At 38.7% G+C, this 27,500-nt stretch overlaps 3 protein-coding genes across 7 annotated transcripts in view; 1 reads left to right on the forward strand and 2 right to left on the reverse strand.

Annotated features, from left to right (window-relative positions):
- The window catches only part of strn3 (striatin, calmodulin binding protein 3), a 12,397-nt gene extending 5,866 nt beyond the window's left edge, over nucleotides 1-6,531 (forward strand). Inside the window, exons 9-16 of the mRNA XM_077538811.1 lie at nucleotides 1-94; nucleotides 761-808; nucleotides 875-996; nucleotides 3,349-3,519; nucleotides 3,597-3,737; nucleotides 5,019-5,126; nucleotides 5,199-5,285; nucleotides 5,355-6,531. The exon at nucleotides 1-94 is cut by the window's left edge and continues 85 nt beyond it. Coding sequence (XP_077394937.1) covers nucleotides 1-94; nucleotides 761-808; nucleotides 875-996; nucleotides 3,349-3,519; nucleotides 3,597-3,737; nucleotides 5,019-5,126; nucleotides 5,199-5,285; nucleotides 5,355-5,524 — 941 coding nt within the window. The 3' untranslated portion in view covers nucleotides 5,525-6,531. The remainder of the gene's footprint in view (nucleotides 95-760; nucleotides 809-874; nucleotides 997-3,348; nucleotides 3,520-3,596; nucleotides 3,738-5,018; nucleotides 5,127-5,198; nucleotides 5,286-5,354) is intronic.
- On the reverse strand, nucleotides 6,189-15,934 carry LOC144031548 (dynein regulatory complex subunit 2-like). 2 transcript variants are annotated; one of them, XM_077538816.1, is made up of 11 exons: nucleotides 15,801-15,934; nucleotides 15,549-15,641; nucleotides 15,096-15,264; nucleotides 14,548-14,715; nucleotides 13,753-13,922; nucleotides 12,250-12,400; nucleotides 11,989-12,162; nucleotides 11,708-11,926; nucleotides 11,511-11,624; nucleotides 9,272-9,549; nucleotides 6,189-6,553 (listed from the first exon to the last, which is right to left on the reverse strand). In XM_077538816.1, the coding sequence occupies exons 3-10, from the start codon at nucleotides 15,234-15,236 to the stop codon at nucleotides 9,280-9,282; spliced, it is 1,407 nt and encodes a 468-aa protein (XP_077394942.1). In that variant the 5' UTR covers nucleotides 15,237-15,264; nucleotides 15,549-15,641; nucleotides 15,801-15,934; the 3' UTR covers nucleotides 6,189-6,553; nucleotides 9,272-9,279. The 2 variants fall into 2 exon arrangements, with proteins under 2 accessions (XP_077394942.1, XP_077394943.1); XM_077538817.1 differs by lacking the exon at nucleotides 15,801-15,934 and having other exon boundaries at nucleotides 9,272-9,546; nucleotides 15,549-15,772.
- On the reverse strand, nucleotides 15,884-25,374 carry coch (coagulation factor C homolog, cochlin (Limulus polyphemus)). 4 transcript variants are annotated; one of them, XM_077538812.1, is made up of 15 exons: nucleotides 24,923-25,374; nucleotides 24,653-24,838; nucleotides 24,425-24,478; nucleotides 22,963-23,004; nucleotides 22,697-22,859; nucleotides 21,297-21,430; nucleotides 21,095-21,202; nucleotides 20,167-20,314; nucleotides 18,776-18,879; nucleotides 18,479-18,705; nucleotides 18,284-18,398; nucleotides 16,921-17,064; nucleotides 16,685-16,841; nucleotides 16,511-16,605; nucleotides 15,884-16,258 (listed from the first exon to the last, which is right to left on the reverse strand). In XM_077538812.1, exons 1-15 carry the CDS (start codon nucleotides 24,960-24,962, stop codon nucleotides 16,086-16,088), a joined length of 1,890 nt encoding a protein of 629 aa, XP_077394938.1. In that variant the 5' UTR covers nucleotides 24,963-25,374; the 3' UTR covers nucleotides 15,884-16,085. The 4 variants fall into 4 exon arrangements, with proteins under 4 accessions (XP_077394938.1, XP_077394939.1, XP_077394940.1 ...); XM_077538813.1 differs by having other exon boundaries at nucleotides 24,653-24,751; nucleotides 24,923-25,373; XM_077538814.1 differs by lacking the exon at nucleotides 24,653-24,838 and having other exon boundaries at nucleotides 24,923-25,372.
- Nucleotides 25,375-27,500: the final 2,126 nt, after the last annotated feature.

The following is a 27,500-nucleotide window of genomic DNA, read 5'->3' on the forward strand; positions in this document are numbered from 1 at the left end:
TCGCCTTCCACCCGGTGGAGCCGTGCCTGCTCACCGTGTCCGAGGACCACACGCTCAAACTCTGGAACCTCACCAAGACCGTCGCCGCCAAAAAGTACGGCCAAAAAAAAACATTTCAACACCGTACTTTGAAACCATAACCAAGTTTACAACTAGGGGCGTGAATTGCTTAGTACCTGACGATCGATTCGTATCACGATTCATAGGTCACGATTCGATACGATACCGATTAATCCCGATACGAATTTGTAAGTCGATTGTTGCAATTTTTCTTTTTTCTTTTTTTTTTCTTTTTTTTTTTTACTCAAATTTAGAAAATACTAACCAGTAAACTGGTACATGTGCACTGTAAGATTTGTATGAAAATGTATTATTTATCTGAAACTTGAGTCTTATAACTGTGAGCCACAGTATTTAACAAACAGTTTTAATCTGTTTCATATTTGAACAGCTTTGGAATAAAATATTAAGGCTTAATGTTCCATTAATTAATATAACATTTTTCCATGATTAAGGTGTGAACCCTAACCCTAAGTAAGACATTTTGTTGAATATTTTCCATCAAAAATGGACGTTTAAAAATCGATTCGGCCGCCTATTGAATCGATTCGAGAATTACGCGATGTAATATCGCGATATATTGCCGAATCGATTTTTTTTAACACCCCTATTTACAGCCCTAATTGGAAATGATGGTGAAGCATCACTCCATTCCCGATTGGTTGCGGCGTGTCACGTGACTTTTTGTTTTTGTTTGCAGAAGTGCCTCGTTGGACGTGGAGCCGGTCTACACGTTCCGAGCTCACGTGTACGTACGGCGCCGTTTGTGGCCGCTTTCTTCCTGCGTGTAAACTTTGCGTGTGTCTCTCTATAGCGGCCCCGTGCTGTCGCTGGCCGTCACGTCCGGCGGCGAGCAGTGCTTCAGCGGCGGCGTGGACGCCACCATCCAGTGGTGGAACGTTCCGGGCTCCAACGTGGACCCTTACGACATGTACGGTACGTATGCGCTTCTGATGACCCACAATCTCCACAGGCCCAAATTTTAGGAAAGGAAGGCCCAATTCAATTCAGCTGAAAAGTACATATTGAGCAATTATCACCTAGGTGGATTATCTGCACCGAAATGTCAAATATGGGTATCGATATCATTTGTAAAAATCTGACAGCCAATTTCATATGGTGTTCACTTCAGGCAAGTGCTTATTTACATTTTTGGTGAACTACCCTGGGAAATCTCCGCCCCTTTTCTTTTTTGCTTAAATGTAAACAAAGATACAATAAGGCAGTGCTTCTCAAATAGTGGGGCGGGCCCCCCCAGGGGGGCGCGATGCTCCATCAAAGGGGGCACGTTTGACCTCGGGGAACATGCTTTTTTATTTTATTTTTTTTACTGTCCTAGAATAAAGTGCAATTGCACCTCCACTACATTGGGAGGCAGTGGCGCTCATTATTGGCAGAGTGTGCGCAGGGAGCATTCTCTTGGTGGTGTCGGGGTTTTGTTTGCACTGAGCATGTGCGCTTTGCACACAGTAAAAAATCAAAAATCAGCACAAATTATTTTATATATATATATATATATATATATATATATATATATATATATATATATATATATATATATATATTAGGGGTGTGAATTGCCTAGTACCTGACGATTCGATTCGTATCACGATTCACAGGTCACGATTCGATTCGATACAGATTAATCCTGATACGAATGGTCACGATTCGATACCGATTAATCCCGATACGAATTTATAAGTCGATTGTTGCGATTTTTTTCCATTCAAATTTAGAAAATACTATCAGTAAATTTGTACATGTACACTGTAAGATTTGTATGAATATATTTATCTAAAACTTGAGGCTTATAACCGTGAGCCACTGTACACAAACAGTTTGCAATCTGTTTCACATTTGAACAGCATTAAAATAAAAATATTAAGGCTTAATGTGCCGTTCATATAACATTCTTCCATGCTCAAGGTGTGAATCCTAAAAAAATAAAAAATAAAAAAAAAATCGATTCTGCCGATTATTGAATCGATTCGAGAATCGCGCGATGTAGTATCGCGATATATCGCCGAATCGATTTTTTTAACACCCCTAATATATATATATATATATATATATATATATATATATATATATATATATATATATATATATATATATATATATATATATATATATATATATATTGTGCTCCTGAGTTAATGTTGGCGATCAGTTTGAATGCATTATTATTTGATTTTATGTAATTTTATTTTTCCGTATCATATAGTTTGACATGGTCAGTCAAAAAAATTTTTGTTACAGTTAATAAAGCTATTCTTTGTTGTAAGTTGGTCCATATTTCTTTCTTTTTTTATTCTCTTATACGTTAATACGGATACAGTGTTATGCAGAGGTGTGCTTATAACAGTTTTATAGACAAATGATACTACATATAGTCGCGTGGGGGGGCACGAGACGTTTTCTTCTTACCAGGGGGGGCATGACAGAAAATAATTGAGAAGCACTGCAATAAGGGAAAGTTTAAAATTTCAGTTATATTGACATTTTGAAAACTTTATTCGCTGTTAAAAAAAACAAAACTATAGGTATTATATACGGTATGTACTTATTATGTATTACTTTATTTTGTTTTATTTATTTATTTATTATTTTGTATTTATTTTTATTTATTTTGTGTTTATTTATTTAGTATTATTATTTGTATTGATCATGTTTATTTTTAATTTATTTGTTTAATTATTTTTATTTATTTTTGTTATTTATTTATTTTTATTTATTTGTTTATTTCTTTTACTTTATTTTTATTTAATTATTATTTATATTTATTATTTTTTATTTTTTTATTTTTATTTTTTTTACTTAATTTTATTGAATTCAATTATTTTTTTGTTTATTTATTTGTTTATTTGTTTACTTACATACTTATATATACTTTATTTGTTGAAGTTTCCATTTAAACTTTTTTCAGGGTTTCTGCAGGTCCATCATGAAATCGATTTTGCTTTAAAAAAAAACAACAAAAAAAACATTAAACCGCCAGGCCTTAGAAATGGAAATACAATTGATGTATAGAATAATGAATTTGAAATGAAAAATTGATTGTTTCTGTCACCAATGTGCAACATGGAACACGAATGCCACCTGGTGGCAGAAAATGTCAACACAAATCTAGTACTCGGTTTCCCTCAACGATTGGCTCATTTGGCACGGCTGTGATGTCGTCAAGTTTCTGATCATTTTACAACTTCATTCAACTCATGTTTCCTTTACTTAAATATCACCAATAAAAATAAATAAAAAAGTACTATCTTGTTTTTGCGTGCTTGTCAGATGGCAGCGCGCTGGCCGGGACGTGGACGGACCACACGGACGCCGTGTGGTCGTTGGCCTACAGCGGCGCCAAGGACCGCCTCCTGTCATGCTCGGCTGACGGGACGGTCAAGCTGTGGAATCCGCGCCGCGACAACGAGCCCTGCGTCAGCACTTTCAACGCCGCCGCAGGTCGGTCATGGCCCCCACCAAATCGCCTTCGGCCACCTGGCACACACGACATCATGGATTTGTGTTGTTGCGCCTAGAGCACGGCATCCCCACAGCGGTGGACTTCAACGGCTGCGACCCCGCCCACATGGTGGCGTCCTTCGACGGCGGCGACGTCGTCCTCTACGACCTGGAGACGGCGCAGAGCACGCTGGTGCTGAAAGGACAGAGCCAAACAAGTAAGGCGACAAACGCGGCGTGACGTCACAGGTCACGTGACTATCTTCCTCTTCCAATACCGATTGCTCTCAATGTCCAGCATGAAACGCTCATGCCGCCTAGTGTCAGAAAAGTAAAATAAGGTGTTTTGTTAAAAAAAAAATTATGACGATGTATATAGTAAGGCATTATTTAAAAAAAAAAGACCATGTATAATAAGGCGATTAAAAAATATATATATATATATATATATATCGTAAGGCTTTTTTTTATGACATTTTTTTTTTTTTTCCAAAGACCATGTATTTTCAAGAAAATAATGACCATGTATAGTAAGGTGTCTATTTTTATGACGTTGTATAGTAAGACGTTATTTAAAAAAGAAAAAAAATGACCATGTATAATAAGGCAATAAAAAAAAAAAAAAACTATGCATAGTAAGACGCTGCTCTTTTTTTTTTTTTTTTTTTTTTTTTTTTTTTTTTTTTTTTATAAACAACCATGTATAATAGGGCGTATTTAAAAAAATAATAATAATGACCATGTATAGTAAGACCATTTTTTTATTTTTTTTTATGACAATGTATATAGTAAGGCGTTATTTTAAAAAATAAAAAGACCATTTATAATAATGCGATAAAAAAAAAAAAGTCGATGTATAGTAAGGCTTTTTTTTTTTAAGCAAACATAGTAAGGCTCGTAAGGTTTTTTTGTTTTTTTTTAAACGATGGCTCTTTTTTTTTTTTTTATGACGATGTAAAGTATTATTTTAAAAAAATGACCATGATGTATAAGGCGATTTAAAAAAAACAGACCATGTAAGCCATTTCTTTTTCTTTGCCGATTTATAGTAATGTGTTGTTTTTTTAAAAATGACAATGTATAGGGTGATAAAAAAAAAAACGACCATGCATAGTGAGGCGTTTTTTTTTTTTTTATGAATTTTTTTTTTTTTTACGACCATGTATAGTAAGGCGTTATTTTGAGAGAGAAAAAAAAAAAGACCATTCATAATAAGGCGATTAAAAAAAAAAAGAAAAAAGTGAATGTAGTAAGGCATTTTTTTTTTTAAACAAACGTAAGGCTTTTTTTTTCTTTCTTTTTTTAAACTACTGACAGCCCTAATATATAAACAGTTTATGCAGTACATTGAATTCATTTAATAAATGTAATTAAAAAGCATGAAATTGTGTCATTGAACGATTGGAGACGAATCATTCCTATTGATTCAATCGTCTCAAGACTGGAGATCTCATTTTCCGGCCATTTTCTTACCTGATGATGATGTTGTTTTGGAGCAGGTCGTCCCGGCGGCCATCACATCTACAAGGTGGTGAGCCATCCTACGCTGGCCGTCACCGTCACGGCGCACGAGGACCGAAACATAAAGTTCTTCGACAATAAGTCAGGTAACGACGGCGAGTGGGCGTGTCTCGCCACTCGTCCGGCATCCACGTCAATCCATCCGCGTGCGTTTACAGGTCAGCTGATCCACGCCATGGTGGCCCACCTGGACGCCGTCACCAGCCTGGCGGTAGACCCCAACGGCATCTACTTGATGTCCGGAAGTAAGTGCGGGCTGTTTTCGGTCCGAGTGGGCGTGGCTTGCTTGACGTCTGCCATTGCCACCGTTACAGGTCACGACTGCTCGCTGCGCCTGTGGAACCTGGACTCCAAGACGTGCGTGCAGGAGATCACGGCGCACCGCAAGAAGAGCGACGAGGCCATCTACGACGTGACCTTTCACCCCTCCAAGGCCTACATCGCCTCGGCCGGAGCCGACGCCCTCGCCAGGGTTTACATGTAGGCCGGCCCCGACCCCTCCCTCTCCCTCCCCGCCCCAGCCGCAGGGGGATCCACGCCAAAATGGCCGCCTGAAGGCAGGCAGCTGAGTGATGACATCATCTGTCCACCTGACACTAAAGCCCCTCCCACCTCTTCAGTCTAAGGCGGCGGGCGCCAGGATTCTTCGCCAAAGCTTCCGAAAAAATCGTTTGAGACGGACGATGGATCCTGATTGGTCAGGACAGGATTGCAGCTGGCCAATCGGAAGCCGCTGACGGTATTTCTGATGTTGGTGTGGTGACATAAGAGAAACAATTGATCCTGATTGATTGTAATGGGACTCGGGACATGTGATGATCATGTGATCCCCACCTCAGCAGCAGCCGGCCAATCAGACCACTCGCTGATGTCACGAGTAGTTCGCAGGGTTTTTGACGTTTTAATCAAACGAGGATGCCTCTTGGCCCCACCCACCTACTTCCTGGTCCTAAAGATAACGCTTCTGATTGGATGTGATGGGACTCAGGACCACTGTCACTTAATCTCGCCTCAACAGCAGCTGGCCAATCAGCAGTCTCTCTGTTCAGTCAGTGATGTCACATGTAGAGGTGGGACTGTCATTTTTTTTCCCCAAGTGGGAGGAGTCTCACCTGTTAGTCAAAGTCAATGAAATAACTGCCAGCTCATTGGGATTTGTATTTATTTTATTTGTATTTTCTCCAAATAGCCCCCTCCCCCTTTGATTGGTTGACAACGTAGCATGGGGGCGAAGCCACGTCACATCATTCACTGCCACCATTCTCACAGGTCACAAGGCTTTGATGACTTCAGGGGGAAGGCCACGTCCAATCAAAAGCCTCCTGGAGCCCACGCTGCCTCCTGATTGGCTTGTTTTTTGTTTTTTTTTTAACTTAAGGGATTGATGGTGTGGTGAGCAGCTGACGTTGACCACGTGACGTGACGTGTTACTACTTCCTGTTGGTGTCCTGCATGATTACCACAATAAAAGTATTTTTTCTAGTCTTCCAACTGGTTTTACTCTTCTGTCAACCTGAAATGACAAACATACAGTACAACAATAGTACGAAAAAACATGTATATAGTAAGGCGTTTTTTTTGTGTGTTTTTTTTAAATTGAGTCCATTAAGTCCACATATAGTAAAGCGTCAAAATGTATTTATTTATTTTTTAATGATGATGTATAGTAAGGTGTTATTTAAAAAAAATCACAAAAAAACGACCATGTATAGTCAGGAGTTATTTAAAAAAATAAAAATAAAACGACCACGTATATATAAGGAGTTATTTAAAAAAAATAAAATAAAACGGCCACGTATAGTTAGGAGTTATTTAAAAAAAATAAAAAGACATTTTTAAGATAAAACAACAGCATTTTTTTAACCATGTAAGTAAGGAATTTAAAGGGAAAAAAAATGACCACGTCTAGTAAGGCATTATTTAAAACAATAATAATTTTAAAAAAAACGACCATGTATAGTTAGGCGTTTTTTTGTTGTTTTTTTGTTTTTTAATGACGATGTATAGTAAGCCATTAAAAAAAATAAAACGAAAATTATTTTAAAAAAATAAATAAAACGACTAGGCGTTTTTTTAATGATGTATAGTAAGGTGTTATTTTAAAAATAAAACGACCACGTATATAAAAGGAGTTTTTTCTTTTATTCATTTATTTTTATCCATGTATAGTAAGGAATTTAAAACAAAAAAAACTACCATGAAAAGTAAGGCTTTTTTTTTTTTTTAAAGTCTTTAGTTTAAAAAATAATAAAATGGCCACGTATAGTAAGGCGTCAAAAAAATAAAATGACTACGTATAGTAAGGCATTATTTAAAAAATAAAAATAAAATGACCATGTATAGTAAGACGTCAAAAATAAATAAATAAAACGGCCAGGCATAAAAAAAAAAAAAAAAAAAAAAAAAAAAAACGACCATGTATAGTAAGGCATTTTTTTTAACCATGTAAATAATGAATTGTTTTTAAACGCCTTATTATACATGGTCATTTTTTATTTATTTTTTAATTCCTTACTATACATTATACATGGTTTTAAAAAAAATGCCTTACTATACTTTTTTTTTTTTTTTGACGCCTTACTATACATACTATAAATAATGCCTGACTATAAGTGGTCATTGTTTTTTCTTTAAATTCCTTATTTACATGGACGATGTATAGTAAATCATTAAAAAAATTAAATGACTACGTATAGTAAGGCATTATTTCAAAAAAATAAAATAAAATGACCACATATAGTAAGGAGTATTTAATAATAAATAAATAAATAAACAAATAAATAAAACGGCCACGTATAGTAAGGCATTATTTAAAAATAAAAATAAAACGACCATGTATAGTAAGACTTTTTTTTTAACCATGTAAGTAAGGAATTTAATGGAAAAAATAATATACGTATACTAAGGCATTATTTTAATAAATAAATAAAACGACCATGTATAGTTAGGCTTTTTTTTTTTTTTTTTTAATGAGTCCTTATTTAAAAAAATAAAGCAGCCATGTATAGTAAGGCGTTTAAAAAAAAGTTAAAAAAAAATGACCATGTATAGTAAGGCATTATTTAAAAAAAATAAAAATAAAACGACTATGTATAATAAGGTGTTTTTTGTTTTTAAATGATCACGTGTACTTCACGCATTGCTGGCACGAGCAGTTCACGACTAGTTGATGCACTCCTGTGCATAGCTCGAGCAGCTCACGACGCGTTCACGAACCGGTCACGAGTAGTCCACGACTCCTGCGTGACAGGGGAGCTCGCGTCAGTGCGGGGGGCTTCCTGGACAGTGCTCGCCATTCCATAGATCGCCAGTGAAGAGACAACGTCACAGAGACAACATGCCTAAAACCAAGCAGACAAGCAAAGCAGAGAAGGGGGTTGCCTTTTCTTGCTCTTTTGACTCTTCCAGCCTTTTCTGCTGCTCTTCAACAATGGCTAGAGCAGCTGCCATGTATTGGCATCTTCTCTTCTCTGCATTGATTGTCTCTGGCATTCAGCATGTTGTCTCTTTCACTGCCAATCCAAAAATGACCAGGGGTTGGGGAGGCCCCCTTTTTATATGGCGTGTCCAAGTCGGCACGACACCGTCCGAATTACGTGAACTCGTCGTGCAAATGCGGGAAGTGCTAAACTATGCGCAAACTATGCGTGAACTCGTCGCGCCAGTTCGTGTCAATGTGGACACGAATGGTCACGCATTCGTGAAGTCTTCGTGAACAGTGCAGGAACCTTCCAGTTCGTGCCCGAAAATGGCACGACATGCCACGACAAAATCGTGGCCAAAAGTTGTGCATGTGTCAGCCTTGCATATGTAAGGCTTTTTTTTTTTTTTTTTTTTTTAAAACAACCATGTAGAGTAAGGCGTATTTAAAAAAAAAAAAAAATTAAAATAAAAAAAAACAAAAAAAAACGACAATATATAGTAAGACGTTTTTTGTTTAAACAAACATGTATAGTTAGGCTTTTTTTTTTTTTTTTTTTTTTTAATGACCATGGCGGGGTTAAAAAAAAAAAAAAAAAGAAAAAAAGAAAAAAAAACACGAATACAGCATTTTTTTTAATGACCATATATAACAAGGCATCGGTTTTTTTTTTAAATGATGATTTTTTTCATATTTTATTTAATTAATTTATTTTTTTACTATTATGTTATTTTTATTTATTTATTTATCATTTACTTTCATTTATTAAGGCGTTATTTAAAAAAAAAAAAAAAAAACACGACAATGTACCTTCCTTGTTAGGACAGCGAGTTTCTGACGACATCATTGGCCTCGATGACGTTGTGGCACGACGGTCCGAGGTCACGGACGTCGGCGGAGGGCGCGGTCTTGACGGTGAGGAGGGCGGGGCCTCCTCCGAGCGTCATGCCGTCCAGGCGGCGGCGCAGCGCGAGCCTCAGCTGCTGGTTTTCCAGACGCAGCTCGACCGCGCGTTGGCCCAGCGCGTCTTGCTGCAGAAGCGCCCGGTTGAGGCGGCGAGTCAGCGCGTCAACTTCAGGAAACGTCTGCTGGACGCAAAAACAAACAAACAAACAAAAAATTCCACATTTCAATTGATGGTAAATGCCATGGAATGCCAGGTCAAATGAAAACCCGACTTTGAAATCCTAACCCTAGTGTAATACCCTCATTTCAAAACCTAACTGTTGTTTAAAATACTACTTTGAAACCTTTTAGAATTTTTAAATTAAATTTTTTATTTAATTTAATTAATTAATTTCATGTAATTATTTAATTATTATAATATATATTATTTTTATTTATATTTATAGTTTAAATGTGATTTAATTTAATTAATGAATTTTTTTAATATTTAATTTTATTTTAAAAGCTGACTTTGAAACCTTTTGTAATTTTACATTTAATTTAATCATTTATTTTAGTATTATTATTATATATTTTATTTATTTATTTATTTATTTATAATTTAAATTTTATTTAATTAAATCATTTATAATAATAATAATAATAATAATAATTATTATTATTATTATTATTTATATTATATATTGTTTATTTATTTATAGTTTAAATTTAATTTAAATAATGAATTAAATTTTTTTATGTTTAATTTAATTTTAAAAGCCTACTTTGAAACCTTTTATAATTTTTAATTTAATTAATTTAATAATTAATTTTATTATTACTATATTATCTTTATTTATTTATTTATTTATTTATTTATTTATAATTTAAATTAAATGTAATTAATTAATTAAATTTTCTAATTTATAATTCGATTTTAAAGGTCAAATTTCAAACATTTCCATGTTAATCTTGAAACCTTTAGAACACCTTTACAAAGCATAATTTTCATTACAAAGTGGTTATATTTTAGCTGACTGTAAAGCAGTTTAATCACTAAATAGAAGTCAGAAGGCGTCCTCGACGATTTGAATCTCACGTCCTGGCGTCTTCGGGTGTTTCCGGAGCCGTGACGTCACAGACGACAAAGTCGCCACAGCAGCGTTCGGTTGTACGTGCGGGTTCGCTCCTCCGCCTGGGAGACCCCCTGTGGCTTGCATGAAGTACGCTTGTGTGTGAGTGGTTAAAAAAATAAATAAAAAAAATGCGTTCGGCTGTATGCGCTTGTGTTGAGTTGTTTTCCAGTTCAACGACGGTTTAGCGTGTCGCATTTGGTTGCACTAATGGTCAAGGGAGTGACACAAGTGAGTGCTTGGCTGGCGACCATAACTCACCACGCTGAAAGACATCAACAGACGTTGTGCTAATGGGAATAATAGTAATGCGTCGGCTGTTCGTGACAAGTTAACGTGACGACAACCTTTAGCTGCATTTTCCATTCATAAAAAAAATATCGGATGAACAGTACGAAACAACTATGGTAGCACTAAATCCTCCAAATGATCAGCACAATGCGTTGAGTGCTTGGTTGGCGAGCATAACTCACCATGTTTTCTTCCTTTTCATATCCACTGGTCATGTCGTTTTTTTTCCCCCCCTTTGGAAAGCTAAAGAAGCTCTTGTCACTCCCTTGACCATTAGTGCAACCAAATGCGACACGATAAAATGTAATCATTTATTTTATTATTATTATTATTATTATTATTATATCATATATAATTTTTATTTATTATTTATTTATAATTTAAATTTAATTAATTGTTAATGTTTAATTGAATTTTAAAAGCCTAATTTGAAACCTTTCATAATTTAAAATTTAATTTTTAACTAAATAAATTAATGGAATTATTTATTATTATTATTATTATTATTATTATTATTATATTTTATTTATTTATTATTTTATTATTTATCATGTAATTTAATTAATGTATTTTTGTAATATTTAATTAAATTTTATAAGCATACTTTGAAACCTTTTATAATTTTAAATTTTATTTTTAATTGAATTAATTAATTTAATCTAATTTTTAAACCAAAGCTTTTCAACTATAACTGTAGTCTAATTCCAAAACGATAATAGCCCTGCTTCTTGAACGCTGACCTTGCTTGGTTGCGTAACCCCCAGCCACCGCTCGTCATCGCCACCGTGTGGCCAACAATTCGCCACTTGCCGTATCTTGCCGCACAAAGTGGCGACGTGCAAAACTTTCTCCCCCTGTGGACAAAAAAAAAAAAAAAAACTTGCGTCAGCGTCGCCGCCTCCCTTCATCTTCGCCACGGTGACCAGACTCCACCCACCTCGGCAACGACCGCCCTCAGCTTGCGCGCCGCGGTGTCCGTCCGGAGTGCCAGGACGGCCAGACGTTGCCGGCACGCCCTGCGAGCTTCAACGAGGTCGGCGCGGAGGCGGCGCGTCTTCACCGTCACGTCGCCACTCGCCGCCGTCAACGCGTCCGCCTCGGTTGCCGTCTCCGTCTGGAACGCGCTCAGCTTGACGCGCAGGTCGGCGACAGCGGCCTGGAAGTGAGACGGTGGGTCACGTGACTCGCGTGTGACAACAAAAAATGGCCGCCTGTCACCTGCAGCCGGCGCACTCTAGCGGCGTCCTTGTCGGCGTCGTCGATCAGTTTTCGATTCCTGGACATGAGAAGTTGCGCCGGGCGGCACGCCTGCTCCACTTCCTCTTCCTCTTCCCGCTTCTGACGCCGTTTTTCCTCCAGTTTCTCCTCGTCGGCGCAGCGCAGCGTCGCCACCTAGTGGGAGGGAGGAAGTGACAACGACGTCCGATGATCAAAATTGCCGTCCGAAATAAAAGGCGGAGTTCAGGAAAGCCGGGGTACCCGGTCCCGCTGAGCGTGGCGCCGGGCCGCCGCGATGTCGGCGTAGGCGGCGTGAAGTCGCCGCATGACGTCGCCGTGCCGCCGCGACAGCGCAAACGCTGCGTCCTCCACATGCTGACGCTGACGCCGGGAATGCGAAGCCATGTTGTCGCTGCAGGTTGCGCGTTAGCACGTTAGCATAACAGTCAAATCCATTTTGTTTGAATTAGTTTTTAGATGTTTTGATGTTTTAATGCTTACTTTTAGTATTAGTTTTCGTTTGTATAGGCTTACATATATATATATATATATATATATATATATATATATATATATATATATATATATATATATATATATATATAATATTTGTCAATCGAGATGAAATAAAATTGTTTGACCTTCTGTCTCATGTATGGATATATCAATACCAAAATATTTCAAATCAATTAGCATGTTAGCATAACACAGTCTGGTCGCCATTTGCGTCTTTCATTTGTGTTCATTTTTATTTCGATTTGTTTGCTAAATTCATTTGGTTTGAATTAATTTTTAGATGATTTTTTTAATGCTTCCTTTTAGTTCAGTTTTTAATTAGCTTTAGTATTAGATTTAGTTTAGGTTTTTTTTTATATTTGTCAATTGAGATGAAATAAAATTGTTTGACCTTCTGACTTGTGTACATCAATACCAAAATATTTCACATCAATTAGCACGTTAGCATGTTAGCATAACACTGTCTGTTTGTGAGCCAATGTCAGTTTTGCATCTTTCATGTGAGTTCATTTTTATTTCGATTTGTCTTTTTTCTAAATTCATTTTGTTTGAATTAGTTTTTAGATGTTTTTATTTACTGCTTCCTTTTAAATTTAGTTTTTAATTAGTTTTAGCATTGTTTTTTTTTAATGTGTAGAATATTTGTCAATCGAGCTGAAATAAAATTGTTTGACCTTCTGTCTTGTGTACATCAACATAAAAATATTTCAAATCAATTCCGAACGCTAACTGCCGAAAGCAACATTTTCGCAATTATTGTTGTTAGTTTTAGTTTGTTTTATAAAGGTAAGCTGTAGTGTCCTATTTTCATGCCAAGCAAAAGACTAGCAACAAAGCGCAGCCAAACTGTGCGCCTCGATCAAAACCCAGCAAAATCACATTCTGCGCCACAACTTAGACCAGGTCCGAGCTGGTCTAAAGTCTAGTCTACTTTCTGTCACAAATTGCCAGATAAAATACACTGTAACTTCAATTGAGGTGTAGGGCGCCCGGTCGCCGGGCCACGTTGGGGCACATGGACTGGCCCCCAGTCAATGTTTAAAAAAATAAAAATAAAAATAAAAAAAGAAGGGATTGGTCGCCAGTCTGTCAAAGCCAAACAGGATTGGAAGTCAATAGACACGATTGGATCCTCGCACCTCAGAAATGCGAGGCAGACGTGTTAAAACCACTCCACACCGTGCTGCCCGGCGTCCCGTCAAAACAACCACATGACCAATCCGGCGGGGGGGGGCTCCGCCCACCGACCTGTCTTCCGCAAAACCTCGGCTGACATCTTGCAGAATTTCCTCCCAGCGGCACCGCACGAAGGCCACGCGCTCGTCCAGCAACGTCCGCAGACGCTCCACGTGGCCAAGGTGAAGACGACGCACGCGGCAGCACTGACGCTCCGCCTCCTCCAGGTCACCTGACAAGCTCTGACACAAAAAAAAACAGGAAGTGAGGTCAGAACATCACATCACATGCGAGACAAACCGTGAGTGAAGTCAAGTCAAGTCATCTTGGTGACAAATAAGAAAAAAAGACGTGAGAACAAAAAATCCGTTTTACAAAACAAACGAAGAAACAGAAAGGAGGTGATGAAAGGAACAAACGGGCAGAAGGATGACACAAACAGGAAGTGACGTATTTAGGAATCAGGAAGTGACATACAAAAAAAGCCTGTTGCCTACAAGAAGTAGGCCACGTGTGTGAGTGAGTGGATATACAAAAATAAAAAAATAAAAAAGCCTGTTTGCGTTTCTCAACCTGAGGAACGTCTTGTTCAAGTTAACAAGTACACAGCTGTTCCAATTTACAAATCAACATTCTTGGCAACAATGTTGTACTTAAGAAGACCGCGATTTCACAACTCTACATTCTTCATAATGAGAAGGGAACTTTTGTCTAGTTGGCCAAAAAAATTGACACGTCCAGAGCACGCAGTCAGACTCACACGCACACGCAACCGGTGTGATCACGGGGTTAATCCCGGGTGAGGCTCTCGTTTTTTTTGTTTTTTTTGTTTTCTTTTTACCCGGCTAGCCGCTAGCGTGAGCACACCTTGATGACGTCATCCAGGCCATCCAGCTGCCGCTCGAAGGTCTGCCTCAAGATGACGATGTCATCGCGTAGCTGTTCCGAGCGCGCCTGACGGAGGATGCGGCGCCAGACCTGGTTGAGTTTGGCCTGATTGACCCGCGAGTTCTGCTCCTCTCGCTGAACTTTGACCTGCGGTCACAGACACGCCCACCTTCAGACCCTCCTGGGTAATAATTAGCCCAGCCGTCACAGGTTATGACGTCTTGTCATTTAAGTAGGGCTGAAGAATGTTGATTTGTTGTGATTGTATTGTATTGGTGTTAAATGTTTTATGTTATGTTTGTTTTTTTGTCTTTCTGTAAAGCGCTTTGTGACAGTTCAGGCTGTTTGAAAGCGCTATATAAATAAACTTGAGTTGAGTTGAGTCGAGTCTTGTCATTTATCGTCATTATATCATGACATCATCCCAATGAATCATGAGTGACGTCACATGAGAATCGTCCTACTCTTGTACCTACTGTGAGGAATTACAATTTTGTCAATAAAAAAAACAAAACAAAAAAACCTACTGTGAGGAAGACTGTGAGAAGCTCCTCCCTTTTCCTGTTCACTTCCTGTTGTTGTTTGGCTCGATGACGTCGCAGCGGTAGCTCCTCCCCCTCCTCGTCCTCCGACGACGCCCCGCCTCCTTTCTTTGCCTTCCTGGGCATTTTCCTCTTCCTGCTTCTCCTTATAAAGCTGCACGACAAATTCACAAATTGATTTTTTTTTTTTAATTATTCTAGCACGACCGCTCTATTAATTCATTGTTCTTGTACATGTCGCAAGTGTTTGTAATATTTGGAGCCGCTCGTGAGAATGTGGGGAACTTGATGTACCTAATCGAGTGACCGTGTCGTGACGATTGACGGACGCATACAATTTCAGTCAAATGTCAGAAATAATGACGAAAGTTTTCCTTTTTTCTTTTTTTAGCATTGTGTGTGGTGAAAAAAAAAATGTGCGGCGGCTCGTCAGCTTACCTCGTCCACGCGCTCCTGCCTGGAATGTTTGCGTCACGTTTCCATGGCGACCGCTGAAGCGACCGTCCGTCGTCTAGCTTCCGGTCCCGACACCTCCAAAACACACAACTAACGTTCCAAAGTTGAGGACACGAAGAAAAGCAACACTGCTGGATTCATTTAAATCATTTGTAAATGTTACGTCACTTCAAAAATGCCTACACTGTATTTCTACTCAGTTCAAAACTTTTCTTCGTCAAAAAGTAAAAATACCTTGTCCACAAGAGGGCAGCAGAGTTTTGTATTCATTCGCGTGTGACTGACTCGTCAAAGCAAAAAATAAAATAAATAAAAAGTAAAGTAAAAACATCTTTAATTTTAAACAAGCAAAAATAAATACAGAACAAAGACATTAGATCATCACAAGTTTACACTTTGTTGAAGTTTAACAGAAGAGATTAAAAGTTATACATGGCAGAGGCGTTCAAGTGTGACGTCACCAGTTAACTACATGTGGTGACTGGCTGATGTCATGACGTCATGCACAGCGTTTGCGTTTCAGTTTTTCACATCAAAGTCTCGACAAATGGCGTGGACAAGGTCGTCGACAAGATCTTCGAGGCCGCCGAAGTGTCGACTGAAGAAGATGTGCTCGTCTTTGGGCTGCGACGCCATCGCCCGTAGGTCGTCCATGGGCGCCCAGGCCACGCCCACCGAAAACACGCTGATGCCTGCCAGGAGCGGAGCAAAGGTGACAAACAGCAGCAGGAAGTACGCAAAGACAATAATAAACAATTTTTTTCCCTGACAAATGAGAAATTTTTTACACTGACCCAACTAAATGGGATCACCAGGAAATATTTTAGCAATTAAAAAGTTGCAGATTTGAGAAAGTCATTGAAATGCTATATGATAAATTGCTGTGATTGGAGGATAATGAAAAACATTTGAGAATAAGTGGACACTCGAGCTTTCACGCCCACCTTGATTCTGTGCCGCCAGCGCGGGCCCGCCCACATCGTCGTACGACTGGCCGTCGGTCACCACGATCAGGAAGTTGCGCCCGGCCGACGTCGGCCTGCGATGGACGAGAGAAGCTAACGATGACGTCGGAGCCAGAGCAAGCGCCGAAGATGGGCCAATCGGCGCTCGTTCACCTGAAGAGGTTTTGTGCGGCGTAGCTGATGGCGCTCCCCGTGGCCGTGCCGCCGCTCATGTAGGGGATTCCCCTCAGGGCGGCCTTGACGCCATCTTTGCTGGCATGCTCCCGCGGGCCGAACTCGAGACGCTGGTCATACGTGAACTGAACGGCGCCTGGACGTGCGACACAACGTCAGTCGCGATTCATCGCCGCGTCGTCGTCGTCATCTGATGAACGGCGACGTGAGCTCACCCACGCTGGTGCCCATGTCGGAGATGTCGAACTTGTCGGCGACGGCGGCCAGGAAGTCCAAGACGGTCCGGAAGTTGGGGTCGCCCACGCTGGACGAGCCGTCGATCAGGAAGCCGATGTTGGCCGCGTTGTGGCACGTGCGACCTGCAGGAGGGCAAAAAAACAAAAACAAAAAAACATGTCTCGCGGCCATGCTGGCTTTGTCACAGCATGTTGATGATGGGTTGATTAGGGATGCAACAATATGTAAATATCATCTTGTGGGGAGATTGGCAATATTAAAAAAAAAAAGCTCACAATACTGTAGAAAAAAAAAATCACAATATTGTAACAAAAAAAAGCTACTCTGACAATATTTTTTTAAAATAGGAATTCCCGAGATATCTTTTTTTAAACAAAAAAACTAAAAAAAAAAAATATTGCCACTTTCTTTTAATGTTTCTTGATTAAACTTTTCTTAATTTTTTTCCAACTATGTTGAAAAAAAAAAATAGTTTCACCCCTTTTTCTAAAAACAAACCAAAACATGTTATCTCAGCAATGTTGAAAAATATTTGCTGATTCATTTATGTGAGCAATAATCTGCAGTGGCCAAAAGAAGCCTAATTCCAATTCAACTGCACTAAAAAACTAACCACTAGAGGGCGCTACAACTGCATAACAGGAATACAACCTCGCCTCTTTAACATGGTGACATGACGGCAAAGACATTTTAATTTCAGTAATTGCAATATTGCAGTTATGGTTGCATCCCCAACAGTGATGGCATGTTGCTAGCATGTTGACAATATTTTATTATTATTATTATTATTTTTTAATAGGACTTCCCTAAATAATAATTTAAAAATAAATAAATAAATAAATAAATAAATAAAGAAAAATACAAAAAAATATTTCCACACTTTGTTAATGTTCCTTGATAAAAATTTTCTTATAAAAATATTTTTGGGGTAGTTTTTTAATGTTAGCTCAGTGATGTTGAGAACTATTTGATGTCACATTTACGGGCACACTAACCTGCAGTGGCCAAAAGTTTCCTAATTTCAATTCAACTGTACTAATAAACCAACCACTAGAGGGTGCGATAACTGCAAACAAATGTAATACAACCTCGCCTTTTAAATATGGTGACATGACAACAAGGATATTTTTCTATCTTTCATTTCAAATCAGTGCGATATTGCGGTTACGGTTATTGGTTACATCTCCAACGTTGTTGGGTCTCTGTTTGGTCGCTAGCATACGATGTTTGATGGCTTGTTGATGACAATTTATTTGTAATTGTGATGGTTGTTATTATGTTGACGCGTTGCTAGCATGTTGCCGTTTTTTTTTTGCGGTGATTTGTGGTGGTTACGCGTACTGCAAAGAAGCGCATCCATCGAGCAGAGTCTCTGCGCGAGAGGTTTGACATGTTTGGTGGTGCCGAACCAGCTGGGCATGTGATAGCTGAAGAAGCCGTTGTCTTTGCACACCGCCTGGGGGGGAAAACAAAACAAAACGCAACACAAGATAAATAAACACGTGACCCCGTTGGCGGGTTTCGAAGCGGGCCGACCTGCTTGGCGAAGTCGCGGTCGGGCACGGCCGCGAGCTCGTCGGGCGCCGGCTTGGTGACGGCCACCAGGAAGACGTTGACGCCCGAGCGGCGGGCGGCGGCCGCCGCCGGTCGCAGGTCATCGGCCGGCCAGCCGTCCACCAGCACCAGCATAACGCGCGGGTGGGCGCGACGGGCGCCCACGCGCTGCGTGAACAGCGTCTCCGCCGCCTGCGTCATGGCCTTGCCTAAGCAAAACGCGAAACGTCACGCGTGCGACCGCGTGCACGGAATCGGACACGTTGAACGTGCGCGTACCTGTGTTGGTTTCCCCTCCTAGGTGTGGGAGCTCTTTGATGGCAAACTGAAGCTCTTTGGGTTGCGTGTAGTTGCTGAGCAGAAATTCCGTCCTGGGGATGTCACTGCGTGCACACACACGCACACACATACACGGTAATGTGGACAGAATGCGGATTTGAGTAGTCGTGGAAAAGCGAATCCAAATTTAAATAAAATTCTTAAATTCATGTAAATTATTATAAACAAAAAATTAAATATAATAGAATAAAATATATAATAAAAAATAAATGATAAATTATAAATGTAAATTCATAAACAAAGTTTGGGAATTTTTCATTTTAGTTAGTTTTTATTTCGTTTAGTTTTTTTTTTTTATTTAGTTTGTTTGAATTACATCATACAAACATCGAATCCAAATTTATCATTGGGACAAAGTCACAATGAAAAATTCATGTAAATTATAAATAATTATAATATATAATAATAAATTAAAAAATATATAAATGTAAATTGCGGCATGGTGGGCGAGTGGTTAGCACGTCCGCCTTCCAGTTCTGAGGACTCCGATTCGAGTCCAGGAAGTCCAGGAAGAGTTTGCATGTTCTCCCCGTGCCTGCGTGGGTTTCCTCCGGGTACTCCGGTCTCCTCCCACATTCCAAAGACATGCATGGCAGGTTAATTGGTCGCTCCGAATTGTCCCTAGGTGTGCTTGTGAATGTGGATTGTTGTTCGTCTCTGTGTGCCCTGCGATTGGCTGGCAACCAGTTCAGGGTGTCCCCCGCCTACTGCTCAAAGCCAGCTGAGATAGGCTCCAGCGACCCTTGTGGGAAATAAGCGGTCAAGAAAATGGATGGATGGATGGATAAATTTAAATTCATACATTCATTTTATTTCGTTTTTTAAAATTAGTGGGTTTTAGTTGGTTTTGATGGCCATTTTATTAGTTTTAGTTATTTAATAAATGCTTAGTTTTAGTTAGCTTCAGTATTAGTTTTAGTTTTAAAAAAAGTGCATTACTTGTGCACAATATTTTGGTGCTTTCCTATTGGCTGCTGCGAGATGACATCACTTCTGTGTGACACACTTTCAAATGTCCTTATTCCGATCAATATCAAAGTAAATCGACTTGAAATTAAATTTAAAATCATCTCCAAAGGCTTATGCATTCAATTCATTCCCAAAGACGACAACCAAGGACATTTTTGCTATTATTATAGTTATAATTTTGTAAACATAAATGGTAATTTCAGTTAGCTTTTGTTTTTAAAAAAAAACATTTTCCTTTTTATTTTATTTTGCTAACAACATTTTCTGAATTTTAGTTTTTCCATTAGTTTTAGTTCACGAAAATAACCTTGGTGCACACGTGCGTGCGTGCATGCATGCGAGCGTGCGTGCATGTGGGCGACCTGGCCTGGACGAGCGCCACGTGGGGTCCGTTGACACCCACTTTCAACATGGCCACCAGCTTGCTGACAAAGCTCTTCTGCAGGTTGAAGCGCCGCCGACCCAAGTTGGAGCTGCTGTCCATCACCACCGCAATGTCCATCTGGCAGTCTGGACGGCACAGGACACGAGGAAACGCGACAGGACGTCATTGGCAGGGACGGGACAGGACAGAACAGGGCAGGGGAGAAAGCAGCGACTTGGGATGAGAAAAGACGGGACAAGACCAGAGATGAAGAGGCTGCATAGGACGTGATGAAACAGGATAGGACAGGAAGGGAAAGCACAGGATTGGATGTGACAGGACAGGACACGGTGAAACAGCATGATGAAGGGATGGGACATGACAGGAGGAAACAGGACATCATCGGCAAGGATGAGACAGGACAGGGGAGAAAGTGACAACTTGGGATGAGACAAGACAGGATAAGACCAGAGATGAAAAGGCTGGACAGGACGTGATGAAACAGGATCGGACATGACGGGAAAGCACGGGATTTGATGGGACATGGTAAAACAGCATGGGGCGGGACAGGACAGGACAGGGGAGAAAGTGATAACTTGGGACAGGACCCAAGAGCAGAGATAAAAAGGCTGCACAGGAAGTGATGAAACAGGATCAGACAGGAAGGGAAGGATTGGATGGGACATAGGACATGGTAAAACAGCATGGGAAGGAATGGGACAGGACAAGAGGAAACAAGACAGGACATTATCGACAGGGATGGTATGGGACAGTACAGGCGAAAAAGAGACAAACTGCGATAAGACAAGACCAGAACTTAAAAGGCTGGATAGGATGTGACGATGGGGCAGGAAGGGAAAGCACAGGATTGGATAGGACAGGACAGGACATAGCATTGCAAAAGAATGGGACTGGACAAGGATGACCTTTATTTCCAACTTTTTTCACAGACATCTTCTTGACGGTTTTCTTGGCCGGCCTGGTGGTGGCGCCCGAGTCCCGGATCAGCTCTTGCGCTCTTTGGTCCTCCGGTGCTGGGATACAAAAAAGAAAAAAAAAGAAAGACGCTCATCCATCCTCTCTGGGATCAAGCGCAGGCCGGTGACCCGTCTCCATGGCGACGCCTACCGCTGAGGCTGAAGGAGGCGCTCCAGTGAGATAAGGTCTGCGACTGCACGCCGTTGGACAGGGAGCCCACGTAGCGCTGTCGTCCCGGCAGCCGCCTGACTCGGACCTCGCCGCCACCGTCTCCCACGGCGCCGCTGTGCCACAAACGCGTCACATGACGGCGAGTGAGGTCACCTGATTGCGGGCGAGACGCCAAAAGAGGCGGGTGGCCGAACCCTGAGGGTGCCCGCTTAATCCTTGGCCGCCACATTCCTGAATGCCGCTTTCAATGTCCACCTGGCGTGCGTGCACGTGCTTGACTGATACGCTCTCGCACTCTACTGAAACTCTCTCACATGTACTACTGGAAAATGATTCACTCATACTGCTGAATAAAAATGCATTCTTATCTTTCAGGTGATGAAATGTTCTCACATTCACTATTGATCACTCGCACCAAAAATAGTTCACGCTGTCGTTCAGCTCTCACACATACCAGAAATGCTCTCACACACACACACACACTACTGAAAAATGATTTGCTCGCATGCACGACTGAAATGTTCCCGACATACTCACAACATGCACAACTGAAAATGTTCATCTTGCATACACTCATGAAAACACACAGGACAGAAAAATCAAAACGCTCTCACACACTAATGAAAGTGACTTGAATGACTGAAAAATTATTCACTCATACTGTTGAATGAAAATGTATTGTTCTCTTTGCTCTCACATGCACTACTGATCATTCTTGCACAAAAAATAATTTGTTCACTCTGTCTTTCAGCTCTCACACATGTACCAGAAATGCTCTCACATACAAACTACTGAAAAATGATTTGGTCGCATGCAGGACTGAAATATTCCCGACTTATCCATGGCTGGAAATGTTCATCTTGCATACAAATGAAAACGCACAATACAGAATAAAACAAAACGCTCTCACACATACTACTGAAAATGATTTGCTCATATGCATGACTGAAATGTTCCCGCAATACTCTCACACAAGGACAACTGAAAACATTCATCTTACATACACTCATGAAAATGCACAGGACAGAAAAATCCAAACACGCTCTCTCTCACAATACTGAAACTCTCTCACATGGACTACTGAAAAATGATTCACTCATACTGTTGAATGAAACCGTATGCTTCTCTTTCACATGATGAAATGCTCACATTCTCGACTGATCCGTCTCACACAAAATGTATTTGTTCACTGTCTTTCAGCTCTCACACTTATACCAGAAATGCTCTCACAAATACTACTGAAAAATGATTTGCTCACATTTATGTCTGAAAATGTTCATCATCTTGCATACACATGAAAACACACAGGACAGAAAAATCAAAACGCTCTCACACATACTACTGAGCCGCTCTCACACATGCGAGTGTGATGTTTTTACCTGTGCAACGCGGCGCCGCAAACGGACGAGACGGCGGCGTAGACGTGGCTGCCGAAGACGGAGAGTCTGCGCCGTGTGCAATCGGGCGGACATGACACCAGGACGCCGCCCGCCGTCGGGTCCAGGTCGGCGGCGCGGGTGTCGCAGGTGAGCGCCCGCGTTGCTAAGCGACCGGCCGGCAGGAAGCACAACAGCGTACGGCAACTTCAAAGCCACGGCAAAACAACCTTCACGTCTAGAAACAAAGAAGGTGAAAGAGAACGCACCCGAGCTTTCGCAGGATCGCCAACACATCAGGAAGAAAACACCTGAAAGGCAAAATACCACAACACAAAGTCACACAATTGCAAAACGACAAACATACAAGAGAAATGCAGCAAAGGAAACAAGAAGAGAAGAGACCAGAGTGGAAGGGATTACAAGACAGTAGACTTGAATATGGCAAAGTACAGGAAAGAGTAGAAGAGAACAAGCGCACAATAGAATGAAATGAGGAAAAGAACAGCTTGATGTGGAGTTGAAGAGAACAGAAGGGAGTCAATTGAACTGAATAAGACAATTGAGAGTGGAAGACGCTTGAAATGACAAAAGTGGAAAAAAAAATATATAAATAAATTTAAAAAAAGAAGTAAAAAAAAGTGGAAGACTTGAAATGACAAAATAAAAAAAGAAAGTGGGAAAAATGTTGAAGACTTGATATGACAAAAAAATTTAATTGTGAAAAAAAAGTGGAAGACGGTTGAAACGACAAAAGTGAAAAAAGTGAAAAAAAAAAGTGGAAGACGAAACAACAAAATTAAAAAGAAAGTGGAAAAGTGGAAGACGGTTGAAACAACAACAAAAAATAAAAAGTGGAAGACTGTTGAAACAAAAAAAAATGAAAAAAGTGAAAAAGTGGAAGACAGTTGAAACGACAAAATAAATAAAAAAGTGGAAGATGGTTGAAACGACAAAATTAAAAAAAAAAAAAGAGTGAAAAAAGTGGGAGACGGCTGAAACAAAAGAAATTTAAAAAGTGAAAAAAAAGTGGAAGACTGTTGAAACAAAATAAAGTAAAAAAAAAAGTGAAAAAGTGGAAGACGGTTGAAACGACAAAATAAAAAAGTGAAAAAAGCGGAAGACTGTTGAAACAAAAAAAAGTTAAAAAAGTGGAAGACAGTTCAAACAACAATAAAAAAAAATTAAAAAGTGAAAAATTAGTGGAAGACGGTTGAAATGACAAAATAAAAAAAGAAAGTGAAAATAGTGGAAATAAAAAGTGGAAATGACAAAAAAATGTAAGTCAAAAAAAGTGGAAGACGGTTGAAACGACAATTTTTTTTTGAAAGTGGGGGGAAAAAAAAAAAGTAGAAGAAAGCTGAAACAGCAAAACGTGAGTATGAGCAGAAGAGCAGACTTGAGTAGAAGAGAAATTAGAAGAGAAGGAGTACTAAATACTGGTAGAAAAATAACACCATCTTGTCAAATAAAAGTGAAGGGAAAAAAAGCGAATACAACCGAGCACAATAACATCAATAAAATAATTTAAAAAAAAAACATTACAGCAGAATCGAAACTAAAGAGCAAAATGCACAAGATGACATGACAGTAGAAGAGAGGAGCATCGCGCAACATCACGAGAGGAGAGAACACAACAAAGTCAATAACAACAAACCAATAATTACAGACAAGTAGAAAAGAGAAAAGAAACAAGTAGATGATAGGAACGACAGGTGGACTGGACACTACCGCTGAGAAGGAGCCGAGACATGATCAGGACCGCCTGCCTTGCCTGCCTGCCGCCTACAAAAAAATAAAAGCAAACGAAATCGCAAATGTCAAAAAGTTTCTTTTTGATAGTTTGCTGCTGGCTCAAATCCAACACGTTGATGCCAAATCAAGTGACGCTACGTTAACGACTGGCGTCACTCTCAGGACTTATACGCAAATGACGTGCAAAAATGAAGAAAATCACACCTTTGGAATGCAAAAAGTCCGACAGGGAGATTTGAATCCTTGGAAGATGAAAAGCACAATGAAGACGAGAAGCTGATGGGCAGCCTTTAAATAAGCCAGCTGGTGCGCACGCATGCGCGTGCAGCGGAGGTAGCATGCGTGGCCGATGACCAGCAAGGAAAAACAGCAGCTCAACTTTTTCAACCACTTCATTTCATTTCAAGTCAAAGGGGAAAAACAAATACAGCAAAAATAAACAGAATGAACACATGAAGAAAGTAAAATACTCACCTTCGACTTCAAACTTCTTTTTTGAGACACTAAAATGCATCTCTTGATTTATTTATTTTTTTGGTACATTTTGTTAGCCAAAAAGTCATTTTTACATCTTGTCGCAATATCAACAAAATATGAAAACTGTGCTTTGTCTTGGAGCGCTTCCAGATTGCCACGCATCCACATCCAAATAATCCACAAAAATTCCATCCGGACAAAAAAACTTGTTTTGCCAGAACAAAACAAAAGAGAATGACGTTGCTATTTAGCTAACAAGCTAACGCTTTATTAGCAGGACCCCCACCACCTGCTTTTCATTGGACCTTGATGATAAATCCGCCCACTTCAGGTTCCAAATCAAACACAGTCTTAATTAATAAACTATGACAATATCCTTTCTTTAATATGTCTTCCCTAAATAATTATAAGTTTTTTAAAACTACAAAAATTCTTTCCACTTTCTTTAACACGTCCCTTGATGAAACTTTTTTTTACTAAAAAATATTTTTTGGGGTATTTTTTTTTTTCAACTATGTTGAAAAAAAAAAAAAATCCTCTTTTGTCTAAAAACAATTGTTTGTTTTTTTGTTTTTAATAAGACTTCCCTTAATAATTATTATAAAAAGTTTTTTTTAAACTACAAAAATTCTTTCCACTTTCTTTTAACGTCCCTTGATGAAACTTTTTTCCTAAAAAATATTTTTTGGGGTATTTAAAAAAAAAAATAAAATAAATAAGACTTTCCTTATAATTATTATTAAAAAAAATAAAACTCCAAGACAAAAATTCTTTCCACTTTCTTTGAACATGCCTTGATGATACTTTTTTCTTTAAAAAAAATAAATAAAAATAACTACGGTGAAAAAAAAAAATTAAATCAGTTTCCCCCCTTTTTTCTAAAAAACAAAAAACAAAACTTAGATTGTTTAGATTGGATTGTTTTTATAGATAGTTCATAATTTCCAGAAAATATTTTTACATGAAAAAGTTCAAGTTTTCCCTCATGATTTTTTATTTATTTTTTAATTCTTGTGGGCAACATACACTGCCCCGCCCCCTCAACAGAGAGTGAGACGATTGTGTTTATTTGGACAGCGGAGCCGAAATGCGTGGCGATGACATCATCAATACGAGACCGGATGTTGTTGCGGAGGTAGGGAGGAGAATTTGCTCCCGCTGCGCCTCCCGCCGAGGCCGAGAGCAAAGAATGTCCGTCATGTTGCTTCCAAGGACGGGAAGTCGCTGGCAAATCCAAACTTGCCAATGAATGGGACGCCTCATCACAAACATGATAATGCTAGCTTGGCTGGTTCAACCCCGCCCCCTCTTGACCCCGCGACCGTTGGCGCCGCGGGGTTAAGAGGTCACAATAACAACGTCGCTGACACTGATCCCGGATTAACGCCGCTGTCACTCCACACTTCAAGTCGCACTTGCTCACAACAGGGAAAAACGTTTTTCTGGAGAAGATTTTTTATTTCCAGCTAAAAGGACTTTTCTTCTGAAAATGTGATTGCTTCATGATTCGATGTTCTCGACATAAACAAGAAGACCGAAAAAAAGTTCACTATCATGTAATGTCATTTTCAGTGTTATTCTCATAATATCATTTTTCCCGCAAAATAATAATTTTTTAAATCTTTTTTTTTTTGACACAAATCTATCATTCAAAATGTAAACATTTTGTCTCATAAAATTCTGAAACAAAAAACAAAATGTAAAAAATTTAAATATATATATATATAAATACATAAATAATATACATAAATATAAAGTATAAATAAAATAACTAAAAAAATAAATATAAAAAATAATTTAAATAAACTATAATAAAAATATTTTAATTTATTTTGGTTGGTTGGTTTATTGGCTTTGAACATATAAACAAACAAGTGTAAAAAAAAAAGAAATAAAATATAAATTTAAAGGAAAAATGGAAAAAAAATAATGGCTATAAAATATTAAATATGTTTAAACAATGCAGGATCAATGAAAAAAAATACAATCTAAAATACTTAAAGGACTTTTTATTTTCTTCTGAAAACATGATTACTTCATGATTCGATGTTTTCTTACACAAACAAAAATGGAACTTTTAGCATATTATTGCAAGCCGGAATAAAAAAATAAAAATAAAAATAAAAAGCTATCATGTAATGTGGTCATTTTCACAAAGTGTTATTCTCATAGAATAATTTTTTCCACAAAAAAATAATTTTTTAAATCTAATTTAACACAAATCTATCATTCAAAATGTTGTAAACAATTTGTCTCATCAAATTCCAAAACTTTTAAAAAAGATATATAAAAAATATAAATATATAAATAATAAAAAAATAAAATAAAATAATAATATATATATATAAAATATTAATTTAAATAAAGTAATACAAATATTTTCATTTACTTTGGTTGGTTGGTTGGTTTTGAACATACAGTATAAACAAACACATTACAATTGTAAAAAAAAGTTGAAATCAAATATAAATTTAAAAGAAAAACAATAATTTTTAAATTATGTATAAAAACTGGAGGATGAATGAAAAAAAAAATACACTAAAATACACTGAAAAAAATACGCTTTTTTTTTTTT

This window comes from Festucalex cinctus, chromosome 12 (genome assembly GCF_051991245.1).
Source record: "Festucalex cinctus isolate MCC-2025b chromosome 12, RoL_Fcin_1.0, whole genome shotgun sequence".
NCBI lineage: Eukaryota > Metazoa > Chordata > Actinopteri > Syngnathiformes > Syngnathidae > Festucalex > Festucalex cinctus.

What these genes read in the sequence shown, in the direction of transcription:
- LOC144031548 (XM_077538816.1), bottom strand. Translation starts at nt 15,236, where the DNA reads ATGCCCAGGAAGGCAAAGAAAGGAGGCGGGGCGTCGTCGGAGGACGAG. An exon ending in TTCTCACAGTCTTCCTCACA is followed by an intron (nt 14,716 to 15,095) that starts GTAGGTTTTTTT and finishes CTGTGACCGCAG; the next exon opens with GTCAAAGTTCAGCGAGAGGA. An exon ending in GCCTGGATGACGTCATCAAG is followed by an intron (nt 13,923 to 14,547) that starts GTGTGCTCACGC and finishes TTTTTGTGTCAG; the next exon opens with AGCTTGTCAGGTGACCTGGA.
- coch (XM_077538812.1), bottom strand. Translation starts at nt 24,962, where the DNA reads ATGCATTTTAGTGTCTCAAAAAAGAAGTTTGAAGTCGAAG. An exon ending in CGCCTCCTTCAGCCTCAGCG is followed by an intron (nt 21,203 to 21,296) that starts GTAGGCGTCGCC and finishes TTTGTATCCCAG; the next exon opens with CACCGGAGGACCAAAGAGCG. An exon ending in CGACATGGGCACCAGCGTGG is followed by an intron (nt 16,842 to 16,920) that starts GTGAGCTCACGT and finishes TCGCACGTCCAG; the next exon opens with GCGCCGTTCAGTTCACGTAT.